Here is a 16,985-nt window from a genome sequence, read left to right on the forward strand (position 1 = left end):
GCCCTCAGACGCGACTATAGACATAGAAGGCAGGAGGCTGTGGCAAAACCCAGCCCTGGCTTCGTTTTGCCCTTTAGAAGTGTGGTTTTGATCAAATCCTTTGATTTATCCTCTAAAATTAAGTCACCCTCTCAGAAATCCACCTTTGCCCAACTCTGCCTGTTATAAACTCATTTTCCTCCCCCCAAACCCCTATTTCCACCCCCCATCACAACCCTTGCTTTATTGCTACCCAAACATCCACTTTCAGCTAAACCCAGATTTATTCTCAAAACTTTCCTCCTCAAAATGATGGGTTTATTATAAAAAAAACCTAGAAAACTCATTTTCATTAACAAATACTTTTCCCCATAAAACGCATTCCCCTCTCAAGGGTGACTCCATCCTTGGGGGACCACAAGAACCAAGGGCGCGGGGGGGGGGGGTTGCAAGGTGGGGTCCCTATGTTATGAGCTGTGCTTCTGTCTCTTCCAGAAGCGCTTGACATCGGGGTGCCCGCCGGGGGTCACCACCATGAGCCGCCGGCCAGGGTGCTCGAACACCAGCACCCCCAGCGCCCGTGCATGGTCCCGCAGCACCTCAAAGTCCACCTGCGACAGGAACTGGTTGTACAGCACCCCTGGATGGAGCAAAGGGAAATTGGGGGGGGTGTCAGCATCACCCTCATGGGGTAGCTGTGTCCCTATAAGGGGGATGCCATCGCCCCGTAGGGACCTCAAGGGGATGTCACCTTCCAATGGGAACTTAAAGGGGGGTGTCACCATCACCAACCCTTGGGGACACTAGGTTGGGGGGACACATTGGGGGTGCCTCACCCTCGGAGAAGCGCAGCCGGTCCCGCTCCAACTCCCACAGGCGGATCTGGTCGGTGATGGTGGGGGGCAGCACTGGGGTCTGGGTGGGGGGAAACGGCAGCGTGGACACAGGGACCCCCCCACTATGGATATGCCCCCCTTTATAGACCCCCCCCTCCATGGACCAGGCACCCACCTGCTTGGCCATGACAGGGTGCGCTCGGGTACGGAGGAAGTGGATGATCTAGAGGGGGGAAGAGGTGAATGGGGGCACCCCTATGAGGAACCCCAATACCCTCTTGCCAGGCACCTCAATACCCCCATTCCCCCCTAGGGCACCCCAATAGACCCCCATCACCCCCTGAAACACATCCTTGTCCACTTCGTGTGTGTGTGCCCCCCCCATACCTGATCAGCGGTGATGCCATTGGCGATGGCAGCCTGGACACTGTCCCTGGTCACTTGGGCCACCACCAGGTTGGGGAAGCGATAGAGGAGCTCCGAGAAGAGGGCGATGAGGGCGACCTGAAGCTCTGAGTCTGCAGGTTGGCGGGGGGGGGGGGGGGGGGGGGGGGGGCGCATTGGGGACAACGGGGAACAGAGGGGGGATACAGGGGTCAGGATGCAGGGATGGAGCACAATGGGGTACAGGGCCCCATGGCACAGGGCCATGGGGGTGCCCCCCCCTTGGGGATAGGCCCCACCGGTGTAGGCATAGATGCGGTAGTTGGTCTCCACCAGGATGAAACCACGAGAACCAGGCTCCGGGGGGGTCGCCGACGGCCCCGAGGCCAAGGCGATGGCCAAGCGCGTGGGGTAGAAGCGGCGGGACTTGCGCTGGGGGACAGTGGGGGTCAGTGGGGGGTAATGGGAGCAATGGGGGTAATGAGGGGCAACGAGGGGACACAAAGGGGGCAGAAGAGGGTGGCATTAAGAATGGGGCAATTTATGGCCCCTGAGGGGGGTCTGGAGCCTCTTGGGTCACCACCCCATGGCACCCACTGTCACCCCTGTGTCACCCCCATATCCCTCTGTGTCACCCCACATCCCCCTCATGTCGTCCCCCCCATGGCACCTTCCTCTGGAAGACGAGGCCGAACTCCCTCAGGTGCTGCAGGAAGCTGAGCAGGGACTCACTCATGCCCTCCACGGAGTAATCCTGCACAGGCACCCCAGTTATACCAGTACGCCCCAGTTAACCCAGTAGCCCCCCCAGTTACCCCAGTATCCCCCCAAGTAACACCCCCAGTTACCCCCCCAATTACCCCAGTATCTCCCTAGTTACACCAGTGTCCCTCCAGTTACCCCCCTGGTTACACCCCGATTACCCCCCGTCACCCCCCACACGAAGCCAAGGGGGGATCCCCATAACACCCTATGGGGATAGGGGGGTCACCCCAATATCAATGGCGATGGGGGGTGGTGACCCTGACACTCCCTCACCTTGCCCAGGGTGGAGAAGCTGAGCTGGAAGAGGAAGGACAGGATCTCCACCAGGTCCATGCCCCGCGCCTGGATTGAACTGGGATCAATGGGAGCACTGGGAAGGGGGGGGACCCCATTTGGGGGACAGGGGATGACATCACCCATATGGGGGGGGGGGGGAGGGGTTCATCTCACCTCTGCCCCCCGCAGGTACTGCAGGATGAAGTACCAGAGCTGGGCTGGGGTGTCCAGCAGCAGGAACTGGAACCCAGCTGAGGTGATGCAGGGCGCATCCCCCCCATCACTGTGGGGGGACCCCAACATCAATGCCCCCTCAAAACCCCTTTATGACCCTGCCCCACAAAAACCCCTTGAGGACCCCCCCCCAAACCCCTTTAGGACCCACCCCAAACCCCTTTAAGACCTCCCCAAAACCCCTTTAGGACCCCCCCCCCAAACCCCTTTAGGACCCACCCCAAACCCCTTTAAGACCTCCCCAAAACCCCTTTAGGACCCCCCTTTCACCTCTTCATGAGCCCAGCCTGAATCAGGAGCTGGGCCAGATCCTGGCTCACGGCAGCACTGGGGGACCCCACCATGAAGTGCAGGATCACCTGAAATGGGGGGGGGGGTTCAGGACCTCGGGGACCCCCAGGGTATGGGGTAGGGTGATGGATATGGGCCCCCCCACCGCTGACCTCCCAGCGCTCCTCCGCGTACCGGTCCAGCGCCGGCACATCCCGCGCGTGTCGGTCCGGCCCCAGCTGGCTCGTGTCATCGGACCAGGCCTTGCCCCTGCACCCCCAGTGTGGTGCCATGGAGAGCCCCAAACCCCCCCCATTGTAACACAGAACCCCCACATTATACCCCATTACATCCCCCATTATACCTTATTACACCCCCCAATATACCCCATTACATCTCCCCATTATACTCCATTAGCCCCCCCGTTTATACCCCATTATACCCTGTTACACCCCCATTATACCCCATAGCCCTGTCACCCCAACTTAGCCTCCATTACTTCCTTCTGCCCCCCATTACCCCCTGTGACCCCCATTATTCCCCATTCCCCTCATAGCACCCAGTCACCCCCCAAGTTACCCTCCCACTACACCCCTGTGCCCCCATTACCCCCCATAACCCTGTCACCCCAGTTTACCCCCATTACCCCCATAGCCACCACTACCCCCCCTTACCCTATAGCCCCTCTTACCCCCATTGCCCCCCATAACTCACCCCCCCAGCAGGGCCAGGCGCAGGTTGTGCCTGAAGCTGGGGTGCAGCCCCACACCTGGCAGCCCCCCCGGCAGCGTGTGGGGGTGCCAGAGCCGCAGCCCCAGCAGCATCTCCCGGCTCTCTGCCTGCTCCCTATGGATGGGGTGGGGGGAGAAGCCTTAGGGACCCCTAAACACCCCTCCAGCCCCCATGGGGGTGATGGAACACCCCCAGACCTCCCCCCCTCCAACTTGGGGTGTAATGGGGGGCAGAGGGGGATAATGGGGGGTAACTTGGGGTGATGAGGCTATGGGGGTAATAGGGGCAGAGGGGGTAATGGGGGTCACGGGGGTAAGGAGGGGGTGACTTGGGCTTGATGGGGCTATGGGGAGCATAGGGGAGTAATGGGGGGGTAACTTGGGGCTATGAGGTAATGGAACCCCCCCAGCACCCAGGGCACCCCCCAATACCCCCCATAGCACCCTATGGACCCCCCCCCCCCCCAGCACCCAAGGGACCTCCAGTACCACCAATAGCACCCTATTGACCCCCCCATAGCACCCACTTGCTGTGCTCCTTCTTGACCCACAGCCCCACGGCCGCCTGCGGCAGTGGCTGCTCCAGGAACAGCATCCGCATGATCCCGGTCTGAGCCAGCGCTGGCAGCTCCCTGGATGGGGGGTGTGTTAGGGACCCATAAGAGGTATTGGGGTGCACGGGGGGGGGGGGGGTATTGGGTGCACGGGGGGGTGTCAGGGACCCATAAGAGATATTGGAGTGCACGGGGGGGGGGGGGTCAGGGACCCATAACGGGTATTGGGGTGACCATGGGTGATATTGAAGTGTCCTGGGGGGGTATTGGGTGCAAAGGAGGGGGTCAAGGACCCATAAAGGATATTGGGGTGCCCATGGGTGATATTGGGGTGCTCCAGGGGGGGTATTGGGGTGCACGGGGTTTTCAGGGGGCCATAAGGGGTATTGGGGTGCTCATGGGTGATACTGGAGTGCACTGGGGGGGGTATTAGGGTGCATGGGGGAGTCAGGGAGCCATAAGGGGTATTGGGGTGCCCATGGGCGATATTGGGGTGTACGGGGGGGGGGCGGGGGGTGTCACCGGAACACGGCCAGGCAGGTGGCAGGGTGCCCATAGAGCCGGTCCAGGACGGGGGGGCTCAGGCCCCGCAGGAACTCGTGCAGGTTCTTGCATTGGAGCTGCCCCCGTTGCAGCCGGGGGGGGGACGGCGTGGCCTCCATCGCCCCCCCCCGTCAATCAGCTCCTGTCAGCGGCAGCAGAGCGACAGTGGGGTGAGGCTGTGCCCCCCCCCCCCCACTGCCCCCCATTTCTGACCCCCAAGTCCTCTCATTGACCCCCATTCCTGCCCAAGTCACCCCATTGCCCAATCTCTGCCCCCCATGTCCCCCCCATCTCCGCCCCCAGGTCCCCCCATTGCCCCCATCTTTGTCCCCCAAGTCCCTCCCATTGCCCCCCATCTCTGGCCCCAAGTCCCTCCCATTGCCCCCCATCTCTGCCTCCCAAGTCCCCCCCATTGCCCTCATCTTTGTCCCCCAAGTCCTCCCCAGTTGTCCCCCATCTCTGCCCCCAAGTCCCTCCCATTGCCCCCCATCTCTGCCCCCAAGTCCCTCCCATTGCCCCCCATCTCTGCCCCCAAGTCCCCCCCAATTGCCCCCCATCTCTGCCCCCAAGTCCCTCCCATTGCCCCCATCTCTGCCCCCCAAGTCCCCCCCCATTGCCCCCCATCTCTGCCTCCCAAGTCCCCCCTATTGCCCCCATCTCTGCCCCCCAAGTCCCCCCCATTGCCCCCATCTCCGCCCCTAAGTCTCCCCCAATTCTCCCCCCCATGTCCTCCTTTTCTCACCGTGTCCTCAGCACCACCGTGGCCACGCCTCCTTTTCCCGCCATGCGGCGCGCCGTCGGCCACGCCCCCTGCCTTGTGAGCGCTGGTAGCGCTTGTCACGTGAGCCGGGCTCCCCGTACCCCACCGGGTCCTAGTGCCCGCCCTCCCTCCCTCCCTCCATGGCGGCACCGGTGCTGTCCCGCGGCCTGGCCGCTGCTCCCCGCACTCTGCGGGCGGCCGTGGGGGGCCGGGCCCGGTGCTGCGGGGTCCCCCCCGGAGCCGCGGGACCCCCCCGGGGCTCCCCCGAGCGGAGCCGGCTCCGGGACCGCGAGTACAAGGAGAGGAGGCAGCGGGAGAGGAGGCAGAGAGCGGCCGTGGGGGGGGCCGGGGTGCAGGTACGGGGCTGGGACAAGGGGGGGGTATGGGAGGGGGTACTGGGGGCAACTGGGAAGGACTGGGGGTAACTGGGAGCATTGGGGTGAACTGGGGGGCACTGGAGTGTGTGGTGCGGACTGGTTTATACTGGTTTTAATGGGTCTGTATTGGTTTATACTGGTTTGTATTGGTTTATACTGGTTATGCCACTGTACTGGTAATACTATAGTGGGTTGTATTGGTTTATACCGATCTGCATGCGCCTATATTGATCAATACTGGTTTCTAAGGATTTATAGCGGTTATACTATTATACTGGTAATACTATACTGGTTTGTACTGGTTTATGTTGTTTTTTATGAGCCTATATTGGTCTATACTGGGTTCTATTGGTCTACGTTGGTACTATTGTACTGGTACTACTTTAGGGGGTTGGACGGGTTTATGTTGGTTTCAGTGACTCTGTATTAATCTATGCTGGTTTCCATTGGTTTATACTGGTTATAGTATTGTAGTGGTAATACTATAGTGGTTTATAATGGTTTTTATGGATCTATACTGGTTATACTGTTGTCCTGGTAATAGTATGGTGGTTTGTGCTGGTTTATAGTGGTTTCTATGGATCTATACTGGTTTTGCTATTGTACTGGTAATACTGCAGTGATTTGTACTGTTTTATACTGGTTTCTATGGGTTTATAGCGGTTATACTATTGTACTGGTAATACTACACTGGTTTGTGCTGGTCTATACTGGTTTATACTGGTCTGGCAGGTGCCAACAGCCCCCCCCAAAGGCTGGACCCCCAAAAGCATCGTGGAGTATGAGCACCCCCTGGAAGCTGATGGCAAGAAGGGTACGGAGGGTATGAAAAGTGGGGGGGGCTATGGGGTGAAAAAGGGGGGTTATGGGGTGACATGGGGGGTATGGGTGATGGGGGGGCTATGGGGTGACATGGGGGGTAGGGGTGGCATAAGGGCTATAAGGTGATATTTAGGGTGTGGATTATGTGGGGGTGGCTGAGCACTGACCCCTGGTGACACCTTTGGGGTACAGCCACGGGGGTGCCGCTGCCCCCCTCTTACAGCCCCCGCTACGTGGAGGCCGCCTGGTACAGCTGGTGGGAGCAGCAGGGCTTCTTCACCCCCCCAGCCTCGGTGAGTGGGGCACAGGCAGCCGGGGGGGGGGGGGGGGGAGTGGTAATTGCAACCCTATGGGGGTTCAGTGCATTCCTGCACCGAGCTGTGCCCGATCTCAGCCCATTGCTGCCCTGAGCTGTGCCTGGTCTCAGCCCATGTTCTCCCCCCCATAACAGACACCAGCCGGGGGCCGTGTCCTGAGCCTGGTGCTGCCCCCCCCCAACGTCACTGGCTCCCTGCACCTCGGCCACGCGCTGACGGTGGCTCTGCAGGACGCCCTCGTGCGCTGGTCAGTGGGGATGGGGGCCTGGGGTCACCCATAAGGGGTGTGTTGGCGGTTGGGGGGGCCTGGGGGCACCCATGGGTGCTGGTGGTGCTGTTTCAGGCGGAGGATGCAGGGCTGGACCGTGCTCTGGGTGCCGGGTACTGACCATGCTGGCATTGCCACCCAGGTGAGAACCCCCCCACCATTATCCCCATTGTCCCCAATGTCCTAAACAGCCTCCCCATTGTCCCCACTGATGTCCTCAGGCAGTGGTGGAGCGCTGGTTATGGCAGCACCGGCGCTTACGGCGCCAGGATTTGACCCGTTCCCAGTTCCTGGAAGAGGTTTGGGCCTGGAAACAACGGTGAGGGGGACAGTGGGGAGGTGGGGGGGTGACAGTGGGGTATATGAGGTGACATTGTCACCCCAAAGCCATGTGTGTCTGTCCTGTCCCACCCTACTTTTTCCAGGCATGGGGATGAGATCCTGAAGCAGCTTCGGGTGCTGGGAGCATCGCTGGACTGGAGCCGCTGCACCTTCACCATGGACCCGGTACATTGGGAACCCCCATAGTGTCCCCATCATGTCCCCAGTGCGTCCCCATTATGTCCCCATCGTGTCTCGAATCCATCCCCATCATGTCCCTAATGTGTCCCCAAAGTGTCCCCATCATGTCCTCATTGTGTCTCCATCGTGTCCCCATTTGTCTCCAATGTGTCCCCAATGTGTCCCCATCGTGTCCCCAATGCATCCCCATCATGTCCCCAATGCATTCCCAATGTGTCCCCAATGCATTCCTGTAGTGTCCCCATCATGTCCCCAATCCCTCCTCAATGTGTCCCCAGTGCATCCCCATCATGTCCCCACCGTGTCCCCACTGACACGTCCCCATCACATCCCCACAGGGCTTCTCACGGGCGGTGATCGAAGCCTTCGTGCGCCTGCATGAGGCCGGGTTGATTCATCGCGACCGCCGCCTCGTCACCTGGTCCTGTGCCCTGCGCTCCGCACTGGCTGATGTGGAGGCGAGTGCGGCCCCAAGGGGTCCCTAAAGGGGCCCCAAAGGGTCCTTGGGGGTTCCCCATGGTGTCCCAGCCCCCCCATCTCCATGCAGGTGGAGCCCCGCTCCCTGACGGGCCCCACGGCGCTCCGTGTCCCCGGCTGTCCCCATCCCATCACCTTCGGCCTCCTCGTCACCTTTGCTTACCCGGTGGACGGGGGGGACGGTGAGTGACCATTGGGACCCCCCCCCCACCGTGCCCCCTTCACGTGTGGGGGGCCCCATCGTGCTATGACATGTGTGTGCATCCCATGTCCTTGGCATGTGCTTGGCGTGTTCAGGCCTGGAGCTACCGGTGGCCACGACGCGGCCGGAGACGATGCTGGGGGATGTGGCCGTGGCCGTGCACCCCGAGGATCCCCGGTACACGGTGAGGGGCGGGGCTTGGGAAAGGGGGCGTGGTTTACCGGGGGGGCGTGGCTTCAGCAGTAAGTGCCTCGCAGCTATTGGCTGTTGAGCTGCTTTAGCGCCTCGGCTTTTAGGAATGGATGCATCCATATAAGGGGAAGTAGGCGGGGCTTGTGGTAGCGCGTTGGGGAGATGGGGGCCCGATGCTCTTAAAGGGACAGTGCGTGGCGGACGGGGATTGTGCCCGCCGTGATTCCCTCCCTTTCCCCAGCACCTCCATGGCCGCCGGGTCCGGCACCCGTTCACGGGGCAGCTCCTGCCCATCGTCACCGACCCCTCCGTGGAGCCCACCCAAGGCACCGGTACTGGGACCAGTATGGGGCTAGGACTGGGAGCCAGGCTGAGGGGGGGGGTCTCAATGGGCTCAAGGGTGTTAATGGGGTCATACCCCCCTCACAGGTGCAGTGAAGGTGACCCCGGGGCACAGTCCCCGTGACCTGGTGCTGGCCCGGGCCCAGGGGCTGCCCCTGCTCTCTGTCATCGGGGACGATGGCACCATGTGTCCCCCGGGCGGGGGGTGGCTCCAGGTACTGCTCATCCCCTTGGGTGTCCCTATGTCCATCCCCATGTGTGTCCCTGTGTCTATCCCCATGTCCCTATGCATGTCCCTATGTCCATCCCCATGTGTGTCCCTATGTCTTTCCCTATGTCCATCCCCATGTGTGTCCCTGTGTCTATCCCCATGTCCCCATGTGTGTCCCTATGTCCATCCCCATGTCTGTCCATATGTCCATCCCTGTCTCCCTGTGTCCATCCCCATGTCCCCATGTGTGTCCCCAGGGCGTCCATCGCTTCGAGGCACGGGACAAGGTTGTGGCTGCTCTGGCCGATCTGGGGCTGCACCGCGGCACCCAGGACCACGCCATGACCCTCCCCATGTGCAGGTATGTCCATCCCCATCCCATCCCCATCCCATCCCAATCCCATCCCCATCCCAGCCCCATCAAGGTGACCCTGGTGTCCCTGCAGCCGCTCTGGGGACGTCGTTGAGTACCTGCTGAAGAGCCAATGGTTCCTGCGGTGCCAGGAGATGGCAGCGCAGGCCCGGGAGGTGACAGGGACATGGGGATGTGGGATATGGGGGTGACACCCCCAAACCCTGCCTGTGTGACCCCCGCCCATTCATCCCCCTTCCCCAGGCAGTGACATCCGGACGCCTCCAACTGATCCCTAAATTCCATGAGAAGAATTGGAAAACCTGGATGGATAATGTGGGGTAAGGAAAAGCATCCCTATATCCATATATCTCCGTAGCTCCATATCCCATACTCCATGCCCCATACCCCATATCCCATACCGCATATTCCATACCCCACATCCCATATTCTATGTCCCATGCTCCATGCCGCATATCCCTATGTCCCCACACCCCATATCCCATATCCTATACCCCATACCCCATTACCCCCATGTCTGTGTCCCCCCACAGGGACTGGTGCCTCTCCCGGCAGCTCTGGTGGGGTCACCGGGTCCCTGCCTACCAAGTGCAGGGGCCCCCTCCGGCTCCCCCTGGTGGCCTCTGGGTCGTTGCACGCAGCGAGGCTGAAGCCCGAGCGGCCGCTGCCCGGCTCCTGCGCTGCCCCCCCGAGGGGCTGCACCTGCAGCAAGGTCAGAGCACCCCAAAACCCCTCCTTTTTCACCCCCAAATTGGACATCAAAAGCCCTCCTTTTTCACCCCAAAATTGGACCCCAAAACCCCTCCTTTTTCACCCCAAAATTGGACATCAAAAGCCCTCCTTTTTCACCCCAAAATTGGACCCCAAAACCCCTCCTTTTTCACCCCAAAATTGGACTCCAAAACCCCTCTTTTTCACCACAAAACTCCTCTTTCTGATGCCTTTTGGGGTCCCCCCCAGACCCCGATGTCCTGGACACGTGGTTCTCGTCTGCGCTCTTCCCCTTCGCTGCACTGGGCTGGCCCCAAGAGGTGAATGGGGGGGGGACAAAGGGGACACAAAGGGGGGGCAAAGGGAGCACAAAGGGGGCACAAAGGGACCCAAGGGCCCCTCTGGTGTCCCCAGACCCCCGACCTGCAGCGCTTCTACCCCACGGCCATGCTGGCCACCGGCAGCGACCTCCTCTTCTTCTGGGTGGCCCGAATGGCCCTGCTGGGCCTGCAGCTCACGGGGCACCTGCCCTTCACCAAGGTACCACCCCGTAGACCCCAATGTCCCCCCCATGGATCCTAATGTCTCCCCTATGGACCCCAGTGTTCCCCCTGTGTGTCCCTATGGACCCCAATGCCCTTTCAGCCCCTGCTCATGGGGTTCCCATCCCCATTTGGGGCTGCTCCGTGTTCCCAACTATCTCCTATTCCCGCTCTTTGGAATGTCGTCGTCCGTGTCATGTCGTCGTCCCGTTGTCCCCCCCATCTGTCCCCCCCTCAGGTCCTGCTGCACTCGCTGGTGCGTGATTCCTACGGGCGCAAGATGAGCAAATCCCTTGGGAATGTCATCGACCCCCGGGATGTCATCGCTGGCGCCTCGCTGCAGGTACGAGGCTCTGTAATAACACATGGGAAAGCCTATAATAACACACGGGAGACCCTATAATAACACATGGAAGACCCTATAATAGCACATGGTAGCCCCTATAATAACACATATATATGTGGGTTGTACATATAAAAGACGCTACGATAACAAACAGGATTAATGGGGCTGGTGTTTACTGCAGGGTCTCCCAATGTGGTTTGTGTTTACTGCAGGGTCTCCCAATGTGGTTTGTGTTTACTGCAGGGTCTCCCAATGTGGTTTGTGTTTACTGCAGGGTCTCCCAATGTGGTTTGTGTTTACTGCAGGGTCTCCCAATGTGGTTTGTGTTTACTGCATGGTCTCCCAATGGGGTTTGTGTTTACTGCAGGGTCTCCCAATGTGGTTTGTGTTTACTGCATGGTCTCCCAATGTGGTTTGTGTTTACTGCAGGGTCTCCCAATGTGGTTTGTGTTTACTGCAGGGTCTCCCAATGTGGTTTGTGTTTACTGCAGGGTCTCCCAATGTGGTTTGTGTTTACTGCAGGGTCTCCCAATGTGGTTTGTGTTTACTGCAGGGTCTCCCAATGTGGTTTGTGTTTACTGTAGGGTCTCCCAATGGGGCTGGTGTTTACTGCAGGGTCTCCCAATGAGGTTGGTGTTTACTGCAGGGTCTCTCCTATTGCAGGAGCTGCAGCAGAGGCTCCACACCAAGGTCCTGGACCCCCACGAGCTCCGAGTGGCAACAGAGGGGCAGGTGGGCCCTTTCCTGCCCCATAGCCCCCACTTTACCCCTCCAACCCCTCCCTTTGACCCCCCATATCCCCCCCTATAACCCCTCCTTTTCCTGACCCCCCCTTCCCCATTGCAGCGGCTCCAGTTCCCCCAGGGCATCCCCGAGTGCGGCGCTGATGCCCTGCGAATGTTCCTGTGTTCCCACAACGTGCACGGTGAGAGCCGGAGGGGGGGGCACCAGGACCCTGCATGTCCCTGGTCCCCATTGAGTGTCCCCCATCCCTGGTCCCCATTGAGCGTCCCTGTCCTGTCCCCCCCTCCCCCCATAGGGGACAGCATCCGGGTGGCCGCAGGGACAGCCCTGACCCACAGGCGCTTCTGCAATAAGGTCTGGCATGGGGTCAGGTTCGTGCTGCAGGCACTGGGGCCCCACTGTGACCCACAGCGCCCTGAGGAGGTACCGGGGGGGGGGGGGGGGGGCACAAGGGGGGTTTGGGGGGGTCAAAAGAGGACTTTGGGGGTGGAAGAGGGGTTTGGGTGGGTAAAGAGGGGGTATGGGCGGTCAAATGGGAGGGTGGAGGGGACAATGAGGGGGCGTAAAGGGGGGTTTGGGGGGTGAAGGGGGGATCTGAGGGGTTTAGGGGTTAAACAGGGAGTTTGGGGAGGTGTAAAAGGAGGGGTTTGGGGTTAAAAGGGGGTTTTTGGGGGTGCAAGGAGAGCGGGCCCCCAGGCATCACCCTTTGCCTCCCCTTCCACATCCCTCTCTCCATTGCCCCAGTGCTGCCCCCGTGTGGCCATGGGGCGCTGGGTGCTGGGGCGGCTGCTGCAGGCAGTGGGAGCCTGCGCCCGGCACATGGAGGCGCTGGAGCCGCACGGAGCCCTTGGGGCCATCCAGCACTTCTGGACACGGAGCTTCTGCGACGTCTTCCTGGTGCGTGTGGGTCCTGGACCTGCCATTGAAGGCGTTGAACCCATTGATGGGTCCATCCTACCCCTGCCATTGATGGTGTTGAACCCATCGATGGGTCCATCCTACCCCTGCCATTGATGGTGTTGAACCCATCGATGGGTCCATCCTACCCCTGACATTGATGGCATTGAACCCATTGATGGGTCCGTCCTGCCCCTGCCATTGATGGCATCGAACCCATTGATGGGTCCATCCTACCCCTGCCATTGATGGTGTTGAACCCATCGATGGGTCCACCCTACCCCTGCCATTGATGGCATTGAACCCATCGATGGGTCCATCCTACCCCTGACATTGATGGCATTGAACCCATTGATGGGTCCATCATACCCCTGCCATTGATGGCATTGAACCCACTGATGCCTCCTTCTCCCCATAGGAGGCCTCCAAGGGGCTGCTGCAGGACCCGGTGACGGCACCGGACACGCGCCGGACCCTGCTCTGCTGCGTGGATGTGGGGCTGCGGCTCCTGGCCCCCTTCGCCCCCTTCCTGAGCGAGGAGCTGTGGCAGCGGCTTCCCCGCGCCCCCCCGGTGGCCCCCAGCATCACCCTTGCCCCCTTCCCCGACGCCTCCAGCCTGGTGAGTGCCATTGAGACCCCTATTGATGCCCCATTGATCTCTCATTAACGCCCTATAGGCACCCCATTGACATCTCATTGGTGCCCCACTGACGTCTCATTAGTATGCTACAGACACCCCATTGACACCTCAATGACGCCCCTTTGACGCCTCTATATCTCCCCATTGATGACATCCTGTTGATGCCACATTGACATCTCATTAACGCCCTATTGACATCCCACTCATGCCCCATTGACGTCTCATTAACACCCCATTGACATCCCATTAACACCTCGTTGATGCCCCATTGACACCTCAACAAGGCCCCATTGATACCCTAATGCCATCTTGTTGGTGCCCCATTGACGTGCCATTGGCGCCTCATTAACACCCCCTTAGACACCTCATTGACAGCCCCCATTGATGCCCCATTAACACCTCATTGACAACCCCATTGATGCCCCATTGACATCCCATCGACGACCTATTGACACCTCATTAACGCCGTATTGACCCCATTAACACCCCAGTGATGCTGTAGTGACACCTCATTGACATCCCATTGAAGCCCCATTGACCCCATTGTTTGTGTCCCCCCAGGCCCACTGGCACTGCCCCACTGTGGAGCGGGAGGTGGGGGCCATGCTGGAGGTGGTGCGGGCGGTGCGGGCGCTGAGGGGCACCTTCCGCCTCGGGGCGGCCCGGCCCCCCGGTGAGTACTACATGTCCCAGCATGCCCTGGGGCAGCCAATATGGCTGACATGCAAAGGGGACTACAAGTCCCAGCATGCCCTGGGGCCTCCAATATGGCTGACAGACATAGGGGACTACAAGTCCCAGCGTGCCCTGGGGCATTATGGCTGACAGCTCTCCAGCATGCACTTGGCTGCCCCTATGCCCCAAGATGGCAGCCCCCACTGGAGGCTGCCACAGCCCAGCAGTCCCAGCATGCTCTGGGGCACACGGAGGCGGCCATGTTTCCCTCACACCCTCACTGGAGGCAGCCATGTTGGGTGGGCTGAGGGGCAACGCCGCTATCCCAGCATGCTTTGCGCAGTGGCGGTCCAGTGCCCGGCGGAGACACGCGATTGGCTGGAGCCGCTGGGCCCCACTCTCCGGATGCTGGCACAGGCGGGGCCGCTGAAGCTCCTCCCCCTGGGGGCGGAGCCAGAGCCGGGCCCGGGCTGGGTGAAGGCGCCTGCAGGCCCTGACACCCACGTGCTCCTCTGCCTGCAGGTGAGTGTGCCCCGGGGCATTGTGGGATATGGGAGGACTCCACGGGCATTGTGGGATACCGGGGGTCCTTGGGGGGGGGGTGTCCCAGGGCACTGTGGGACACTGGAGGACCCCCCCCTACCCCTTCCAGGGGCTGGTGGAGCCGGCGGCCGCCCGGAGCCAGCTCCGCAGCCGCAGCCTCGGACTCCAACGGCGCCTCCAGAGCCTGGGGGGGGCCCCGGAGCCCAGCGCCCAGCACCAGGTATGGCCCCATTGAGCCCCATTGAACCCCATTGACCCCCATTGTATCCCACTGCACCCCATTGAACTCCATTGACCCTCATTGAATACCATTGAACCCTATTGACCCCCATGGAACCCTACTGACTCCCATTGAATCTCATTGAACCCCATGGACTCCCATTGAACCCCATTGACCCCCATTGAACCCCATTGGCCCCCATTGTACACCCACTGACCACTATTGTACCCCATTGACCCCCATTTTACCCCACTGCTCCCCACTGACCCCACTGTACCCCCATTGAACCCATTGACCCCCATTGTACACCCATTGATCCCCATTGTACTCCGTTGACCCCCACTGTGCCCCTATTGTATCCCATTGACCCCCATTGCACCCTATTGACCCCCATTGTACCCCATTGTGCTCCATTGACCCCCACTGTACCCCCATTGTATCCCATTCTTCCCCATTGTGCTGCATTGCACCCCGTTATGCCCCCCTTGTATCCCATTGCTCCTCATTGTACCCCCATTACACCCCATTGCCCTCCATTCTACCCCTATTGCCCCCCATTTCACCCACCTGTACTCCCACTGCCCCCCATTGCATCCCATTGTATCCCCATTGCCTCTTATTGACTCCCATTGCCACCCATTACCCCCCAGTGCATCCCATTGCCCCCCATAACCCTGCAGGGCCGGGGGGGAGGCGCACATTAACCTCATTAACGGGGGGAGGGCTCATTAACGCTGCCGTCATTAACGTGGCCCCCCCCCCCCCCCCCCCCAGGTCGCCATTCTCCGCTCCGAGCTCGCCCGCCTCCAACAAGCACTGGAGGCCCTGGAGCCCTTGGACCCCCCCTCAGACCCCCCATTGGACCCCCCCTTGCACCCCAAAACCCAATAAACCCCCCCCAAACGCCCCCTTTAATCTCTCTTTGGCCTCATTCTTCTCCCCCCCGGGACCCATCACGAGAGTCCCAGGCTCAGCCCACATTTTGGGGGGGGGGGGGGGCCAGGCTCCTCCTTCCCCCCCCCCCCCCCATTCCATTGGGATCCAGGAGCTGCCGCTGCCGTGTGGGGACATCGGGGACAGCGACGCCTGCTCCTGCCTCAGGTATCGGATCCCCCCCCTCTGTGGTCCCTGTTTGGGCTCCCCCATTTCCCCCCCCTTTATCCCCCTGTCTCCCCCCCATGTCCTTGGTGTCACCCCAGTGACATCCCCGTCACCTCTGGTTTCCCTCCCCCCCCCCAGGTTATGGCTGAGGGGTGCCCCAGCGCTGCCCCCCCTTGTCCCCTCCCCACGGAGGTGACGGCCACCCCCATGGATGTCCCTATGGATGTCCCCATTGTCACCGTCACCCCCTGGACCAGCGGCATCACCATCACTGTCACCGCGGCACCACCGGATGAGGATGATTGGGACAATGGGGACATCGGGGACAATGAGAACGTGGTGACCCCACAGAACACTGGGGACAATGGGGACGTGGTGACCCCAAAGGACATTCGGGACATTGGGGATGGGGTGACCCCAAAGGACATTGGGGACAATGAGGACGTGGTGACCCCAAAGGACGTTGGGGACAATGGGGACGTGGTAACTCCAAAGGACGTTGGGGACAATGGGGATGTGGTGACCCTAAAGGACACTGGGGGCAATGAGGATGTGGTGACCCCAAAGGACATTGGGGACACTGGGGATGTGGTGACCCCAAAGGGAATTGGGGACAATGGGGATGTGGTGACCCCAAAGGGTATTGGGGACAATGGGGATGGGGTGACCCCAAAGGACGTTGGGGACAATGAGGATGGGGTGACCCCAAAGGACATTGGGAACATTGGGGATGGGGTGACCCCAGAGGGTATTGGGGACAATGGAGATGTGGTGACCCCAGAGAACATTGGGGACAATGGGGATGTGGTGTCCCCAAAGGACGCTGGGGACAATGGGGATGTGGTGACCCCAAAAGACACTGGGGACAATGGGGATGTGGTGGCCCCAAAGGATATTGGGGACAATGAGGATGTGGTGACCCCAAAGGACACTGGGGACAGGGATGGTCTGGACCTTATGGACAAGGACACTGGGGACAATGGGGATGTGGTGGCCCCAAAGGACACTGGGGACAATGGAGATGTGATGGCCCCAAAGGACATTGGGGACGTTGGGGACAATGGAGATGTGATGGCCCCAAAGGACATTGAGGACAACGGGGACATTTGGGATAATGGGGACATGGTGACC

General features: G+C 60.5%; 3 protein-coding genes across 3 annotated transcripts; 2 read left to right on the forward strand and 1 right to left on the reverse strand.

The window, feature by feature from the left end:
- Positions 1-424: 424 nt before the first annotated feature.
- LOC133264417 (general transcription factor IIH subunit 4-like) lies at positions 425-4,710 on the reverse strand. Its single transcript, XM_061444369.1, has 13 exons — positions 4,552-4,710; positions 4,003-4,107; positions 3,459-3,590; positions 2,918-3,014; positions 2,745-2,833; positions 2,415-2,523; positions 2,238-2,306; positions 1,870-1,953; positions 1,499-1,631; positions 1,203-1,333; positions 991-1,038; positions 816-894; positions 425-619 (listed from the first exon to the last, which is right to left on the reverse strand). Exons 1-13 carry the CDS (start codon positions 4,689-4,691, stop codon positions 447-449), a joined length of 1,389 nt encoding a protein of 462 aa, XP_061300353.1. The 5' UTR covers positions 4,692-4,710; the 3' UTR covers positions 425-446.
- A 762-nt stretch (positions 4,711-5,472) lies between these two features.
- Positions 5,473-15,644, forward strand: LOC133264415 (valine--tRNA ligase, mitochondrial-like). Its single transcript, XM_061444367.1, has 28 exons — positions 5,473-5,688; positions 6,442-6,523; positions 6,724-6,824; positions 6,983-7,095; positions 7,192-7,258; positions 7,338-7,435; positions 7,542-7,623; positions 7,977-8,096; positions 8,186-8,297; positions 8,413-8,501; positions 8,751-8,841; positions 8,939-9,066; positions 9,320-9,423; positions 9,509-9,590; positions 9,679-9,755; positions 9,969-10,147; positions 10,396-10,466; positions 10,561-10,686; positions 10,927-11,031; positions 11,698-11,766; positions 11,881-11,959; positions 12,074-12,201; positions 12,523-12,675; positions 13,094-13,294; positions 13,877-13,988; positions 14,334-14,512; positions 14,643-14,753; positions 15,528-15,644. Exons 1-28 carry the CDS (start codon positions 5,473-5,475, stop codon positions 15,642-15,644), a joined length of 3,192 nt encoding a protein of 1,063 aa, XP_061300351.1.
- Positions 15,645-15,778: 134 nt separating this feature from the next.
- Positions 15,779-16,979, forward strand: LOC133264416 (putative surface-exposed virulence protein BigA; the record flags this gene model as incomplete). The annotated part of the gene is made up of 2 exons (XM_061444368.1): positions 15,779-15,854; positions 15,993-16,979. A coding segment is annotated over exon 2 (984 nt), but the record flags the coding sequence as incomplete, so codon positions are not given.
- Positions 16,980-16,985: the final 6 nt, after the last annotated feature.

Source organism: Pezoporus flaviventris, unplaced genomic scaffold (assembly GCF_033815535.1).
Source record: "Pezoporus flaviventris isolate CSIRO_AGI_PZ_B2104156 unplaced genomic scaffold, CSIRO_AGI_Pfla_v1 ptg000835l, whole genome shotgun sequence".
NCBI lineage: Eukaryota > Metazoa > Chordata > Aves > Psittaciformes > Psittacidae > Pezoporus > Pezoporus flaviventris.

Bases quoted from the DNA above. Each gene is read 5' to 3' on its own strand.
- LOC133264415 (XM_061444367.1), top strand. From the start codon at position 5,473: ATGGCGGCACCGGTGCTGTCCCGCGGCCTGGCCGCTGCTCCCCGCACT. The intron at 8,097-8,185 runs GCGAGTGCGGCC...ATCTCCATGCAG, and splicing joins CCGCACTGGCTGATGTGGAG to GTGGAGCCCCGCTCCCTGAC. The intron at 8,298-8,412 runs GTGAGTGACCAT...TGGCGTGTTCAG, and splicing joins CCCGGTGGACGGGGGGGACG to GCCTGGAGCTACCGGTGGCC.
- LOC133264417 (XM_061444369.1), bottom strand. From the start codon at position 4,691: ATGGAGGCCACGCCGTCCCCCCCCCGGCTGCAACGGGGGCAGCTCCAA. The intron at 2,524-2,744 runs GTGAAAGGGGGG...GTCCCCCCACAG, and splicing joins CAGGCTGGGCTCATGAAGAG to TGATGGGGGGGATGCGCCCT. The intron at 1,954-2,237 runs GTGAGGGAGTGT...GTGCCTGTGCAG, and splicing joins GCTTCTCCACCCTGGGCAAG to GATTACTCCGTGGAGGGCAT.